This window comes from Ostrea edulis, chromosome 2, assembly GCF_947568905.1.
Source record: "Ostrea edulis chromosome 2, xbOstEdul1.1, whole genome shotgun sequence".
NCBI classification, from domain to species: Eukaryota; Metazoa; Mollusca; class Bivalvia; order Ostreida; family Ostreidae; genus Ostrea; species Ostrea edulis.
Genome location: NC_079165.1, coordinates 46,466,108 through 46,483,569, shown reverse-complemented (window position 1 = coordinate 46,483,569; position 17,462 = coordinate 46,466,108). Strand labels below are relative to the sequence as shown.

General features: G+C 34.9%; 1 protein-coding gene across 2 annotated transcripts; it reads left to right on the top strand.

The window, feature by feature from the left end:
• The first annotated feature begins 2,286 nt into the window (after window positions 1-2,286).
• LOC130051711 (heat shock 70 kDa protein 12A-like) lies at window positions 2,287-15,615 on the top strand. Of its 2 annotated transcripts, XM_056154212.1 has the most exons (5): window positions 2,287-2,406; window positions 2,550-2,886; window positions 8,551-8,769; window positions 9,322-9,478; window positions 11,070-15,615. In XM_056154212.1, exons 2-5 carry the CDS (start codon window positions 2,569-2,571, stop codon window positions 12,152-12,154), a joined length of 1,779 nt encoding a protein of 592 aa, XP_056010187.1. In that variant the 5' UTR covers window positions 2,287-2,406; window positions 2,550-2,568; the 3' UTR covers window positions 12,155-15,615. The 2 variants fall into 2 exon arrangements, with proteins under 2 accessions (XP_056010187.1, XP_056010188.1); XM_056154213.1 differs by lacking the exons at window positions 2,287-2,406; window positions 2,550-2,886 and adding an exon at window positions 4,826-7,951.
• The last annotated feature ends 1,847 nt before the right edge of the window (window positions 15,616-17,462 follow it).

Below are 17,462 nucleotides of genomic sequence, written 5' to 3'. Positions count from 1 at the left end.
ACTATAGTAGAACAGATCGGGAGTTACACGCATACAACAGTTATCTATAGTAGAACAGATCGGGAGTTACACGTGTAGCGGTCAGCCGGGTTCGATCGCCGGTGGCCAGATAGTTCAGTTGGTAGAGCACCTGACTAGAGATTCAGGGGACCCGGGTTCGAGTCCCGGTCTGGTCCGTTGCATTTTCTCCCTTCCTGTTACATTTGGTGCCGTAGACCAGCCCCTGGAACTGACAGGTGAAAATGCCTGCCAGAGGATAAAGATCCTGGGTTGGTGTCTTCAGGTGTGAAGACATTTTTAAAAGGAGAGAGGAATGTACAACAGTTAACTATAGTAGAACAGATCGGGAGTTACACGCATGCAACAGTTAACTACAGTAGAACAAATCGGGAGTTACACGCATGCAACAGTTAATTATAGTAGAACAGATCGGGAGTTACACGCATACAACAGTTAACTATAGTAGAACAGACCGGGAGTTACACGCATGCAATAGTTAACTATAGTAGAACAGATCGGGAGTTACACGCATACAACAGTTAACTATAGTAGAACAGATCGGAAGTTACACGCATGCAATAGTTAACTATAGTAGAACAGATCGGGAGTTACACGCATACAACAGTTAACTATAGTAGAACACATCGGGAGTTACACGCATGCAACAGTTAACTATAGTAGAACAGATCGGGAGTTACACGCATACAACAGTTAACTATAGTAGAACAGACCGGGAGTTACACGCATGCAATAGTTAACTATAGTAGAACAGATCGGGAGTTACACGCATACAACAGTTAACTATAGTAGAACAGATCGGAAGTTACACGCATGCAATAGTTAACTATAGTAGAACAGATCGGGAGTTACACGCATACAACAGTTAACTATAGTAGAACAGATCGGGAGTTACACGCATGCAACAGTTAACTATAGTAGAACAGATCGGGAGTTACACGCATACAACAGTTATCTATAGTAGAACAGATCGGGAGTTACACGTGTAGCGGTCAGCCGGGTTCGATCGCCGGTGGCCAGATAGTTCAGTTGGTAGAGCACCTGACTAGAGATTCAGGGGACCCGGGTTCGAGTCCCGGTCTGGTCCGTTGCATTTTCTCCCTTCCTGTTACATTTGGTGCCGTAGACCAGCCCCTGGAACTGACAGGTGAAAATGCCTGCCAGAGGATAAAGATCCTGGGTTGGTGTCTTCAGGTGTGAAGACATTTTTAAAAGGAGAGAGGAATGTACAACAGTTAACTATAGTAGAACAGATCGGGAGTTACACGCATGCAACAGTTAACTACAGTAGAACAAATCGGGAGTTACACGCATGCAACAGTTAATTATAGTAGAACAGATCGGGAGTTACACGCATGCAACAGTTAACTATAGTAGAACAGATCGGGAGTTACACGCATGCAACAGTTATCTATAGTAGAACAGATCGGGAGTTACACGCATGCAACAGTTAACTACAGTAGAACAGATCGGGAGTTATACACGCATGCAACAGTTAACTATAGTAGAACAGACCGGGAGTTATAGGCTACGTAGTCTTCATCCTGTGGAAGAGGTATCATGGTTTCAAAATATTATTAAAGTTGATGTTCAAAGGAATATATATATATATACACACGAAAATGCTAGCGTTAGCTAGTACTGTGTTCCCAGTGGCGGATTGAAGGGGGGCGCAGCCGGCGCTCCCCCCCCCCTCCCTAAATTCAAATTTAAGGTAAATCATGGCATTTTGTTTGGAAAAATGTACTAAACGATAAAAGAAGCAATAATTTCTTCCACTCCCGGAGAAATATATGTCAAAATCTTTTGATTTCTTGAATTACTTTTTTAGGAAAACTTAATTTTTTCCAAAACCCCTTAAAATTTGCGTCATTTTGTTAATTTCACCTTATAAAAAATTATAGAAAATAATACAAATGACTAAATAGGAGACATATTTCAAGCTCTATTAAAACAGTAAAATCCAGGAGCTTCGCCCCCTGGGCCCCCCACAAGGGCTTTGCCCTGCACCCACTGGGGGCCGCTTTGATCCCTGCCTCATAAAGTGGCGCCCCCCGTAACCACAATTCCTGGATCCGCCCCTGGTTCCGATCTAAAATGATGATCAATAATAATAGTAGGCCTAATAATAAATATTTCACCTGCAGCCTGATATCTTTGACGCCTGCTTCGAGCTTTTGTTTTCTTGTAATATATGAATCAATGAAATATATTCAAAAAGCCCTAGGCCCTAATATATCATTTAATTTTTTTAAACCCCCATTGGCGCCTCATTCGTTTCATCGCGAGGTCAGCTACGGTAGATAACTCTATCGACAAGTTTGGACTAGGCGTACTGAAAATACTAGTTTTCTTGCGATGGTAATAACAGGACAGATCTAGACACAGGTATTTACTTCATATTGTTCTGCCTCGGCTTTTGTTGCAATTTTAGGAGAACAGGGAGCGAATGTGGGAAATTGTGACTAAAGAAGGATCGAATATATTCAAGGAAGTTACTGTACATTGTTTAAGCATTTATTCAATTTCAGGATAGCAAATCACGAAAACATGGCCGCTGCCAGCTCTCCGAAACCGTCCTCCTGTACTAGGCTTTTTGTGGCTGCCATCGACTTTGGCACCACTTATTCTGGCTATGCTTTCTCATCGAAGTCTGAATGGACCAAGGTGCAAACCAACATATGGCCGTCATCGAATCAGATGTCGTCAAAAACTCCCACTGCTCTGCTGCTAAATACTGACGAAACTTTCAACTCTTTCGGGTACGACGCAGAGAAGAACTACGCCGAGTTGGCTGAGGAAGGGGAAGATGAATATAAAGATGTTTATTATTTTCATCGTTTCAAAATGCTCCTACATAATTGCAAGGTGAACACTTCAAAATATTATATGGCCCTAAAACGAAAGTAGATTAATACACGTATCAACACTTCGCGAAAGTTACGTCCCTTGTCCGCCATCTTCCGGATAAAAATCGTATTTCCCTATAATTTTCCTATCTGTAGCTTTGACATCTGTTATTTTTCCATCAATTGCAGTCAACTACAATATGCCCCAGATTGGGGCAACCCATTAACTTGTATGAAAACTTGGTAATTGGCTAAAATTCAAAGTAATAACATCTTACATTTGGTAAGGTAAAGAAGGAAAACTGGGTTTTTCACCGATTGACCTTTGGCTGACCCCGCAAAGGGACGTAACTTGCGGCGAAGTGTTGATACGTGTATTAGCAGGGCTTGAAGCTAACTTTTTATGTCACCAGTCCAGCCTGACTGATGGGGTATAATTTCAAACAGTCCGCAGAAAAATTTACCAGTCCACCAGAGTGTTCCAGAAATAATTAAACATATTTCGTTAATGTTTTTAAAATGAAATTTAACTTGATATGCCTCAGACAGTATTGTAACATTGTGGGATTTATATTTACGAATCAGATTCGTCTGATATCTACAGAAGCATGCCAAATGTGTGTATGAGATTTCATAAGTATATTTTCCAAAATGATGCTTTAGAAAATTAACCAGTCCCATCGGACTGACTAAAACAAATGTTATAAGTCCGTCCGCCAGACTTTTAGCCAGTCACAGACTGATGGGCACATGTTAATTTTGAGCCCTGAATTAGGCCTAATCTCTGTAATACTAAATGTTGGAATGGAGTAGCAAAGTTTAAAAAATATATATATATAAAAGACATTGTCTTCTTTAGTATACAATATTATTATAATTCAGAAAATAATGCACCATCATTGGAGTGAATGCTGATAGAATATAAAGCTAAATATTTATAAACTCGAATATGAAGATATCTTCAATTATTTGAAGATATCATTAATTCAATTATTGCTCTCTTTAATTGAATTAATGCACGCATTAAATCAATTATTGCTCTTATCAAATGAATTAATGCACGCTTCAATTATTGCTCTCATCAATTGAATTAATGTACGCGCATTAATTCAATTATTGCTCTCTTCAATTCAATTGATGCGCTTATCAATTGAATTAATGAGAGCAATAATAGATTCGATGCGCGCATTAATTCAATTATTGCTCTCTTCAATTCAATTGATGAGAGCATCAATTTCGTAGAAATATTGCTCGCAATTATTAATTTTGATTTCGGTATAAATAATTTGATGATCTCTTTAATTCAATTGAAGATATCTTTAATTATTTACAATGCTTTTGTATAAGGAATTAATGCGCTTATCAATTCTTTTAAAGAGAGCAACAATTCAATTAAAGAGATCATTGATTCAATTGTGGATATGTTGAATTTTAGATATCTTTAATTATATAGTTGCTCCCTCTTAAAGAATTATTGCTCTCTTCAAATGAATTAAAGATATCATTAATTCAATTGAAGAGAGCAATAATTGAATTAATACATGCATTAAATCAATTATTGCTCTCATCAAATGAATTAATGCGCGCATCAATTCAATTATTGCTCTCATCAATTGATTTAATGTGCGCATTATATCAATTATTGCTCTCTTTAATTGAATTGTAGCACGCATCAATTCAATGGTTGATATCATTAATTCATTTAAAGAGATCATTAATTCAATTATAGCATGCATCAATTCAGCTGAAGAATTAATGCTATCATCAATTAAATTAATGTGCGCAATAATTCGGAATTGAAGATATCATTAATTAGTCGAAGAGATCTTTAATTCAATTGTTGCGCACATCAAATGAATTGATGATATCTTCAAATAATTGAAGATATCTTCAATTATTTGAGTTTATGTTAATTTGGCGCTCCATAAATATTATTATTAATATGACTGAAAATATTTATCTGTATTTGTACGAGTACTTCTAAATCTGGCGTTTAAACTGTTGAAGGAGAGAGAGAGAGCATTGACGATTTAGCTGGTGGATACTGGTGTACTGTAGGACATGCCTCTACCTTGCCAAATTGAGCCATGTTTTTGTCCAATTGGTTCCAATCTAGTAATATTGTCTTTGGGGGAAAAAAGAGTATTTATATTGGTCACTGGAGCCTCTAATGTTAACAAAACAGCCATGTACTATTGATCTGATAGCTTGTCACGGTGTTATTTGAGATATGGTTGTTGTGTCCCATGCATGAGTCTTTTTGATTTGATTCCAAGTATAAGTGACAGATGAAGTTATGACTAGCACTAACTTCTCCACCACTTTGAATAAGAAGGTATAAGTCTCAACTCTTTCTCCCCTGTAGAGTTTGTAGGTCAAGGTTCCTGTTAGCATTTAGGTGATAGATTCTGGGATTTGAGATCTTAAATTAGTCAAGTGTGATGATTGTAGCAGCTCAGCTTTGAATGCATTTGAGCTTATTTATGTCTGTTTTAAGGTATGCATCCAAACTACTTATTTTCTAAACAACTCCAGGCTTGGAGGTTGTAAAACTTTTACCCTACTCATACTCAAACTCAGCCATGTTTGTTTTGAGTACAACTCTGAGCAAGCTTTGAAACATACTTGAAAAATCTTGAACATGAGAATAATTTTATAAGTTTTTTGACCTTCACATTGAGTATGAGTACAATATGAGTGTGAGTATGAAAACGTGCTCAAAAAAGTTTTATAACCCCCAGGCCTGATAGGTTGAAAAAAAGCAAAGAAGGCCTTTTCCCCTCTCAAAATTTTTCTTTTCTAAAACTGAATGATGTGATTCTCAGTCATTCAGACTCTTCATTTAATCTAATGAAACAGGTGGTGTGTTCGCAAATCAACATGATGCAGACAACCGCTTGGTTTCACTTTTGAAATGAATACTATGTAGTTCTGTCAAGATGCTGTTCTACTTGTGTTTCACAATCTGAACATGGTTATTCCATCTTCCAACTCTATTGTAGAACGAGGATTTTCTCAACTCTATTGTAGAACGAGGATTTTCTCAACTCTATTGTAGAACGAGGATTTTCTCAACTCTATTGTAGAACGAGGATTTTCTCGTGTTCAACATTGTAACAAAGAAAAGTAAACATCCTAAATGAAAAAAGTAAAAACTCTTTTTGCATTTGTTAAATGAAGACCTATCATAAGAAAATAACTGACAACTTCAATGTTTTAAGAGAAAGCCCAGGCCTTTTGTGAAAAAAATAAAATCACTGATGGATCTCTTAAAATATTCATTGCATTTTTACTTAGTAAACAAATAAACCATCTATTTTAAAGTGATCTACTTTTTCATAAGGGACTTCACAAATTATAAAGCGTAAACTGACCGAAACTAGGATACACTGGTATAATATGCCCCAAAATTAAATTCGTTCCTCAAGTATTCAAATAATTTTAAAACCAGTTCAAATTTTTCATGGGAATAAAGATTTCTTAAAAATCTTAAAAATACAGCTGAACAAGAGCAGGGCCAAGGTGACCCTGGTGAGTAGTGTGACCCATGGACCTCTTGTTTTAAAACTGGATTTGTTTTGTCATCTGACATTTTCAATATGATCATTTTCCAAGGTGACAGCAGGTTCTTGAGCAGTTATTATATCTATGTCAGTCATTAGGGTTCAATTTCATTATGTTTTAAACTGGTTTTCATTGATTGTTTTAAATTATAATTATCTTGCCACAATAAAAAAATAATCTTATTTTCATATAGTTCCAATGGTGTTTATTATAATTGCCTTTGATTAGTTGAAATTAAAGTTGAACAAGAATTTACACATCAATAAATCCAAAAATGTGATGTGCTCGTATGCGTCTGAAAACAAATAACAATGTTCAGAGACTCTGCGAGGAAACTATTCAAATATTTGATACAGGGAACAAATTTGAATTACAAGAATCAAACACTCTTTTTAAAGAATTTATCAATATGTAAACTCTGGACATTTTACCCACAAACTTAACATTAAAATGCTTTGCACTTCTATTCATTTTGTGAGTAAAACATCCATAGTTTAGTTATTTTGCACATCGATAAATTCTTCAAAATCCTGTAATTGTTAATATGCATAAATGTGAAATACGAAACAAGAAATAAGAATAGTGTTCTCATTTTTCCATATAATTTTTATCTTTTTTACTGAATTAAAAAATATTGTATATTAGTGGAGATACTGACTCTTTTTATGTCTCATTCCATTCTGACATTTATTGGCCTCCCATATTGACTTAGTAAAGATTTCTAAAGGTGTTAGCACACAAAATGCAATCCTTTATAACCAATGATTTTTTTTTTTAAGTATTAAGGCAAGGTTTGCAACAACAGGGAGACAACTCTTGATATTCCTCGGTGCACTTTGCGCTTTATGATGTCATAATGAAGAAATGCATCATGACATGCAGGAGCTTTCAAATGTAGAAAACGCAACTAATATGATCACATAAGAATAAAAGAGGAGTCTTCTCTAGTGTATCTTAAATTATTCTTAGTTTTGTCTAAGGAACATATAATGGCATGGATCTTGTCGACATAAAAACTAAAAACAGATTTGTTAAGTGTCATTTTTACTAACTTTACATTAATTCACCCACCCACACCCTAGATCCGCCACTGACCGGGCTTTAAATTGTCGTGAAGGTTACATGTAAACAAACATCAAGCTATGGAACAAGAAAGGGGAATTTATTTCAAAGTAGTATATAAGACAGGTTTGGGCTAATGAAACACTGAATTTATGACGAAGCGGGACCATGGAATACCCGCCGGGAAATTGAAGATATCATAGATAATGCATTGTATTGAATTTAGAAACAAACAAAACACCAAACATCTTAATTTCTAATAAATGTGATACATGTGCTACAATACTTGACAAATGAATACAAGTATCATTTATCATTTTTGGGCTTGAATTGTATTTTGTTCATGTAAATGCTCAATGCAGTCTTCAAAAGTTTTACAATTATAAAACAAAGTGACAAATAGCATAAATGAAATAATTCTTTTTGATCTATTACATGTGCCATGGAAACAAAGTCTGGTGGGTAGTAATTCTATATGCTTTCTTAAATGTTTATGGTCCAAATATTATGTTTAAAGTGAAAATTTTTTTTAAGTAGACCTTTTAAAGCTGCTCAATATGCATTTTTTGTTGCCATGACAACCAATTTAAATTTTAGTCAAGATATAGCAAATGCTCTTCTTTGTGTTTTGAAATAACATTTCTTTATCAATTAGTATAATCTGATAGATGATACCCTTTTAAAAAAATTCTACCAGCTTTTTACCCGGTAAGTTTGCCTCGTGTAATTTTCATACCACTAGTATTCCCTTTTGTATAAAAATCCTGAAAATGTAAAACATTACAAAATTAAGTCCATCTGGTCAAAAAACGACACGGGCATTTTTTTTTTTAAAAAGTCAATTTTAAAAGATAAATTCCTACTGAACATAGTGATATGCAACATTACTTTCTTCGTTACAAGTCAAAATGTCGCAAACCTTACCTTAAAGTATAGAAAATTTAATAAAACTTGTGTAAATTGTTTTGAACTTTATATTATCTTATTTGAAACCTTGGTATTTAAGATATCAGTGTGACTATTTTTGTTATTAACTTTCGAGTTTTTATACTGACAGAATTTGCACCGAAACATCTGCATTGATGATATGACAAAGAAGAGGATGGAGGCTCACAAGGTTTTCACTCATTCCATAAAGTTCCTGGTCACACACTTGTTTGATAGACTGAAGTCAGCTTTTCCAGACATAGTCCTAGATGACATACAGTTTGTGTTGACAGTACCAGCTATTTGGGACGACCCCTCCAAACAGTTCATGAGGGAAGCGGCAACAGCAGTATGTACTGATATTCTCGCTATGAAATCTTGGTTCTAAGACTACATGTACATGTGATCCATAAGTAAATGAATTCATTAAAATGATATGTATAGTAAACACATTTATAGAAAAATTGTATTGTAAATGATGTAATTCATTAGATGCAATGTAATATTTAAGAAATAAATTTCACTTTTGAAAATTCAGGAGAGTATTAGCTTCACTCCAGCATACTTTTCAGGAAGCGCTAACATGCACTAAACCACTTCATGCAGTATCTGTTTAAAAAGCATTGCAGTTCAAAACTTCATGTATTTACAAAAGTAAAATTCATTTTTTTAATATTTATATTTTACTTTCATTTGTTGGAATATTGCCAGCCATTGAAATAGTCATACTATATTTATCAAGAGATTCATTTATACATTGTTCACATTCCTGAGGAAATGGCGGTTTGTCAATGCACAAAATATTTTTCTTGTGTCTCTGTTCTTTTATGTAAACTTTACTGCTTGACATACACTTTTGTTCCAAGTTGTGATTTATTTTCTTATAATCTTTCTCTGACAGGCTGGAATTAATGCCAACCAGTTATCAATCGCCCTGGAACCTGAGGCTGCCTCCATCTACTGCCAACACATTCCAACAGAAGTGGCTGTGTCTGGCAACAGCTCTTTCCTTAAGACCGCCAAACAAGGGAGCAAGTACATGATAGTGGATCTGGGAGGTAGGAAAATCAGATTTCACCATGAACTGAAATTTGTACTTTGGTTGGGATAGGGACAGAAGTTCAAAGTTTTACATATAACTTACTTTAGTTATATTAAAGAGACACTACAGCTCATTTTCCACATTTTAATGAAGTGTTTTTAAAACACGTATTGATAAAAATCATATTGATACTGACAATTTTGAACAAATTGGATGCGTCAATTTTCTCTCAAATGCACTTTGAAGATCATCTGGAATTCAGAGGTTTCTTCATGCTGACTCGGACTTTCAAATGCTTATTCACATCATGTGAATTTGAATGACAGCAAAGGTGTTGTGTAGAAAATTATTTAAATACCCCTTAGGAGGTTCGCACTCGTCTTTCAAGTATGAAATTATTCCCTGCTTCTTATAATTAAGGTAATTACATATCATGATTTTAACAGAAACCCTTCCATGTTGCTATTGACCAATGTTTTTACAATTAACACATGTTGTGTTCAGATAAACATAGCACTTACTTTTAAAGCAGTGTCTTCATGGCTAGTCCCAATGGCAGATTTAGAGGGGGCCAGGACCCCCTCCGTTTTTTCCCCAAATTGTGAGTAAAACTCCAGATTTGGCACCCAAAATGGTTGAGTACTTCGGCTAATATTTGACTTTCACATCTCCCCCTTCGGAAATCTTAGATCTGCCACTGAGTCCTCCATGTGTTTCTCCTAGTTCTTTGTTTTTCAATGGTCATACTGATTCCAAAGAGTCATGCTTCCCAGCAAGTTACATTGTCTTCTGGCAACTCTTGTTGATAAAAGTACTGTGGTTAACATCTTTTAACTTCACATAGGAAAGCATTTTATTGATAAGTTTAATAAAGAAATATTATTATGATGAATGTATGTTTAGTTTGTTTGTATGATAGGGGATGTAAAAATAGTGGAAGCATGCAGCAACTTCACATTGCCTCCATTATTTATATATCGCCATAAAGCAAAAAACTAAACATTATTCATTAGATGTAGATTCTAGGCTACAGTTTGTCAAATTGATTATGGGAAAATCTTCATGTTCAGTAGTATTGTCGTCTCAAGTAGAATTTTAAAACTGTGTGAGAGCAAAGCAGCTTAGGTGTATATTAATTAGGGCTCATAGGTGTTCAGAACAGCTCGGGTGGATATTAATTAGGACTCATAGGTATTCAGAATCAACTCAGGTGTATATTAATTAGGGCTCATAGGTGTTCAGAACAGCTCGGGTGTATATTAATTAGGACTCATAGGTGTTCAGAATCAACTCGGGTGTATATTAATTAGGACTCATAGGTGTTCAGAACAGCTCGGGTGGATATTAATTAGGACTCATAGGTGTTCAGAACAGCTCGGGTGGATATTAATTAGGACTCATAGGTGTTCAGAATCAACTCGGGTGTATATTAATTAGGACTCATAGGTGTTCAAAACAGCTCGGGCAGAACAGCTTGGGTGTATATTAATTAGGACTCAGGTGTTCAGAATCAGCTCGGGTGTATATTAATTAGGGCTCATAGGTGTTCAGAATATCTTGTATGCATGAATTTGATTAAACATTTAACACTTTGATTATCATTGAAGGTGGCACAGCAGATATCACTGTACATCTGAGATCAGGAGAAGGTGTACTGGATGAAGTGAGGCCTGCCAGTGGGGGGCCATGGGGAGGGAAATCTGTAGATGACAAATTTGAAAAGTTTCTGCAAGAGGTCCTAGGAAAAGAATTGATGGAGGAATTAAGAACAGAGAATATGGAAGATTATCTGGACTTGTTTCGAGAATTTGAAAGCAAAAAACGAAATATTGCATCTGTGAAGACGGGGAAAGTTCACATGAAAGTGCCTCTAGCTTTGCAGACCCTGACAAAGAAGAAACTGAAAATGTCTGTGTCAGATATTTTGAAAGATTCCAGTTATAAAGAATCTGTTCATTTTGCCAATATGAAACTACACATGGCAGTAGATGTTTTTAAAGACCTATTTAGACCTACCATAGAAGGAATTATAAAACATTTGAAAGATGTATTCATGGAGAAAAATGTGCGTGATGTGGAGACAATATTATTGGTTGGAGGGTTTTCTGAATGTGAACTTGTTCAAAAAGCTGTTAAAGATAATTTTAAAGATAAAAAAGTGATTATACCTGAAGATGCAGGACTTGCTGTGTTGAAAGGGGCAGTGTATTATGGTCACGTTCCTAAAACTATTGGACGCCGTGTGGCAAGGTACACGTATGGCATCCAGAGTTGGCCAGAATTTGATCCGAACAAGCATCCGGAGGCCAAAAAAGTCATGATTGGAACTACACCAAGATGTCGAGATGTGTTCTTTAAGTATGTGACCAAAGGTGAAATGCTGACCCCTGGATATCGAAGATCACAGATTTTCCAAGCTTTGAAGCCAGACGAAGAGTGTTTGGAGTGTGCTATTTATGTGTCGGATGAAGAAAATCCAGTTTTTGTGGATGATCCATCATGTAGAAAGCTTGGCACTCTTAGAGTTCCTCTACCAAGGGTGTCTATGGGTTGTTCTCTGGAAATTGAGGAAACCATGATATTTGGAGACACTGAAGTTGAAGTGCAGGCTCGAGATATATACACCAACCAGCAATGTGAAGTTTCCTTTGATCTTCTGAGTAACAATGTGGTTCAGAATGGAAACAGCTAACTGATAATGTACTGTATGTACATTTTTTTTTTTTAAATATTTTTTCTACATTACCGAGTAAAATCAACAAAGTTGCATGTAATTTTTCATACTTGGATGTAATTTTTCATATATAGTTTTTAGAAAAGTGAAATATAAGCATGGTATTTCAATAATGATTTTGATTTGAATTGAACTGAAGTGGAACATTTTTTTTTATGTGTGGCATTCCAGAGTCCTTGAAAAAGGGAATATTTTAAGATGTTGTAACAGTGTTTGAAACTCGCTGTAAAATATCTAGACATGCAGGGCTGATGCTTGTAAAAATTGTAAGCCCAGCCCTGAGAAAATTACTGCCATTATTGAAATTGCTTTTATCAATAAATATCTTCTAATAAAAGTGATTATGTGACTTTGATCCCGATCATATATAATTTCATAAAGCCCCTTGGCTTGTTCCAACTTTGTGACCAGTATGATAACTAGATTTGATACATCTAAATTTTATTAAGCGGATTTTTTAACATGTCTGGTCAGGCAACTGTACAAAGAAATGTGTTCCCCCGCGGCAAAATTTATGCGTCTCGGGTGGTCTGGTGCAGTTATTTCAAACACTAGTTGTAAATATATATTGTAAATGGCAGAACTGATGTAAATATTTATTTGATTTCCTTTATACTTGAAACGGTAAAAAATATTAATTAAATTCACCTAGAGATGGGTATTTGTAAATTGTTTATAGTTCTATAATTCAAGAAAAATCACCTAGCAAAATACCTGGTAAGTGCTTCATGTATATGTAAGGTGACCTTTGAAAAAATTTCCATTTTGTGTTTCAGGGATTAGGAACCACATGTCCTTCTCCTTTGAATTACATAGTTTAATATGCCTCATATTTCTGAATTTAGACACAAGGCACCAGGATCTTGAAACATCTTAAAACTTTTAGTAAAATCTTTATAAATCATATAGTAGTCAAACAGTTTTCAATAAAATGTTAAAAAGATTAATGTGAAATCACCATTGTTCGTAAAGGATCAGTGTTCTTGGATTTCGTGGGACACCCTTACCGATGTATGGATTTACATCCCCACGAACATTGATACAACATAATTTTAAGTTTCTAAAGCCAGAAAATTTAATCCTGATTGCTTAAGATCTCATTTGTCACTCTTGATCTTATAAATACGATAAATGTGTTGTTTATTTCAGAGAAAAAAATAATTTCATCATCATTATAACATTACATATACAATGTATATATAATGTAAATATAAGCATAATTAATAATCAAAGTAAGTCCAACATTACGGAAAGCGTCTTTGATTGTGTCAGTTTTCTGTGCAATTTTGGATTGGTTGAAGTTGCCCATAAAATTATGTGCCCATGAATCAGTAAAATTTTGGTTTCCCACGAACAGTGATTATTCCACAGTATGCCACCAGTGTGATTGTTTTACATCTCTTCCTGAATATTTCACTCATTGAGACATCTCCAGCTGTAGGTGAAGTACCACAAATTTAGACCTACGCTTAACACTCGGGGCCGTAGCAATGAGGGTTCTCAAATGTGTCAACACCTGCTGCGACACAGGATCTCTGCTTTTAAGGTCATATCCGAAAGACCCGTGATTCTCACTTCTAAATGGTTTGACTCAGCCATGGCACGAGCAGGGCTTGATCTTATAACATCAGGTTATGAAGTTAACACTCTACCACTGAGCTATTACGACTAGTCCAGTGTGATTGAGTTACAGTTTCATTGCTAACAAGCATCTAATAGTTTCATGATCCAGGGGCCTGGTGTACATGTATGTAAATTGTGAAAGATATGATTAAATGATTTTATCCATATGACAATATATTCCTTATAGATTAAACTTTTATTATAAATTTGATAACTTCAAGCATTCTTGTATATATGCAACTCTCTTTAGTTTTCAAAGGTTTGCTTTTCAAATTTTTAGTTAAAAAAGTTATCAGCACTTGACATGAGTGATAATTGTGTTGGTCTGTATATGGATGGGTTCAATATATGTAGGCAATTATTTGATTATTTTTAGACAGCTTGAAAACTGCAACAAAATAATAGTGATTGAGTTTATGTAGTTTGAATCTTTATGCCCCTCTAGTTGGAGATTTGGGAGCATACAGTTTTGTCTATCATGTGTATACTTTGTGGTGACACCTTTCTTTTGGTATCCAAATTTTTGTCTTTGTGACCTGAATGGTTAGTGATGTGGCTTTCATATGTGTATTTCTTGTGACAAAACCTTTCTTTTGATACCAGAATATTTGACCTTTTGATCTTCACCTTGGAGTTTGACATACTATTAACCTTGACCATAACTTTTGAATTGTTAGTGATAGGGCTTTCTTATTTCACATAATTATGTATATCTGTTGACAAGACCTTAATGTAACAACATTTTTGACCTTGGAGTTTGACCTAATTTTGAAAAACTTTATCCTTTGTCATAACTTTTGAATGGTTAGTGATAGGGCTTTCATATTTCACATGTATTCCTTGTGACAAGACCTTTCTTTGGTACCATTGCTACTTTCCTGCCAGAAGGGGGCATCAGTTTCACAAACACATATTGTTTAAAGCTGATTTCATAAAAAAAAAATTTTTTGATTAGTAAAAGATAAAGTACTCTGTTACATTTTCAAAAGATTTCAACATCCATTCTATGATGCATGTCACATTTAAAAACCTTCAGGTATTCTGATTTGACATCGAATCTTTTTGTGTGACCCTTTGAAAAAAAAAGCGGGACATATTGGTTTGCACCTGTTGGATAGTAGTCCAAGCCATATGCTCAATAACTTGAGAACTCTTTACATGAAAAAATCAAACTTGTACCCCAAATGAGTAGATGACCTTCAATGATTTGAGGTCACAAGGCCAAATGTCTGGGGTTAAAATATTCCAGAGAGAAGAAAATGTTGCCTGCTCAATATTTTGAGAATCCTGTGCTTGATAGATATTAAACTTGGTTCACTAGTAGATTATCCCTATTGAATTTTGGGTCAAAGGTCAGGGTTAAATTACTACAAACATAAAGTATTGGTAATCAAACTTGGTTTACCTTAAGAAGTAGATAATTGTTATTAGTTCCCTACCTTTCTGTCTATCTGTGACAAATGAGTTTTTCAGACTTTTTTCATTGTGATTTGATTTTGGAAGCTGAAATTTGTTATGTGATTATGATATCTGATCAAGTGTAATTAGTTACAGTTGGTATTTTTACAAGATTTATGGGATATTGTGTCATGTATCATATTTAGTAATGAGTAGGTAAGGATTGTTTCACTTTTTTTTCCTCTTTTTTTTTTTATACGTTTGACTTGCTTTAACAGAAATTGAAAGACTTAGTTTCATGGTCTACTGAATTTAATTCTTGTGTTCTTGTTTAGTTTTCTGTCTACTTTTTTATTATTTGAGATTCATATAATCATGAAATAAATATTTTCCAATTATAATTTTTTATAATTTTACATAGCTGCCGACATAAGCTTATTCAAGCAGAACATGATGGGAATGACTTGGACTGGTAGGGAACATAATTTGAGATCCAAATGTTGAAGATAAAACTACCCTGGACATGGAAATATTGCTTGCTTAATACCTTGTGAACTGTTTGCTTGATAGGCATGAAACTTGGTGCACTGGTATCCCCAATTTTTCTAAATGTAAAGTTGATCCTTTTCGATATTGCCACACTAAGGGTTGGGCATACATGGGTGGTGTGTGTTTGTAAATGTATATCTTGTTCATTTAAAGGTTTATGTAGCAGAAATTGGTAAAGGCGATGTTCTTCAGAGGCAATACAGTAAAATGCACAGAACAGATCAAATTTTTTTTAAAAACAACTAAATTGCACTCCATCTAATTTTTAGATCCTTTGATACTATAACGTGTGGGAAAAGAATACCAAGTCATTCCCATAGACCTCGATACTAACCTTTGGCCCTCTGGCTAAGACCAATCTTTATAAGAAGCATCTTAGGTAAAGGGGATTCAAGTTCAAATGAAGGGTCGTGATGCATAAAAAAAAAATCTTGATAATCACTGAACCAGAAAAGCCATATTTTGTGTGAAAGCTTTCTTATATGATGAAGATTCAAGTACAAATCATGAGTTCCATGTCCATGGTGGTTCAATAATTAGAAATAATCTTACAGATTGTAATAATCTTACAGATTGTAAGTGTCCAATTTGCGTATTCTCATCTTGATATGAAAGTAAGCAAATCGGACACTTGGCTATCAAAGATTATTTAAGCATAGAATTAAGTTTATTCATACCTAATCTAATTGTAATTAGATGTTAGATTCGGGATCTGACATCTAATTTTAATGAGATTGTTATGCATGCGAGTGGCTCAAAGATCTAATTTTAAATATAGTTTGTTCAAAACAAATATCTCCCCAGCTCCCCAAATTTTAAGTGCTCCAAATTACACCTCCTCCCCTTAATGTACTACATGGTATGGAGGAGAAAGCATGAGCAGTAACATAGACATTATGAACTGCAGTTTGAGCATTGTGGGAAAAGCTGGAGAAAAGATTCAACATCAATGTGACCAATGTCATTTTTTGTATATGATACTAAAATAATGACTTATGCTGAAGTACCAGTAGGAATGTGAACGTATCCTGGTACATGACAAAAATCTATAAAACATTCCTCTTTGATCCACTGTAAATTGTAGAAAAATATTTGATTCCTGGGTCAGAGCAATGTGAACATCATTATCAATGAATTATTGTACAAAATTTCAAGGCTATAGGAGAAATATTCACAAGCTATTTTACAGCCTCCACCCACCTTAGATCCACTATAACTTTAAGGATAACAATTGGATTCTCCTGACATGACAATATGCACATCTGCAAATGGCATTGAAGCATTGTACAAAGTTTCAAGTCTTGGATAAGTCATATAGGAGGTGTTCACAAGCTATTTTACATCCTCCACCCCTGTTAGATCCACAATAACGTTAAGCAAAAATAATTGGATCCTCACGTCCCGATAATATGCACATCTACAAATGGCAATGAAGCATTGTACAACGTTTGAAGTCTATCAGATAAGTCATACAGGTTAATTTACATCCTCCACCCTCTTAGATCCACTATAACTTTTAGGAAAATAATTGGATCCTCACATTTCGACGATATGCACATCTAGAAATGGTAATGAAGCATTGTATAAAGTTTCAAGTCCATCGGATAAACTATAGGGGGGGAGGGGGTAGGGGGGAGCGGCCAATTTACATCCTATCTTTTAATCTACAAATGGCAATGACATAATCTCCACAGTT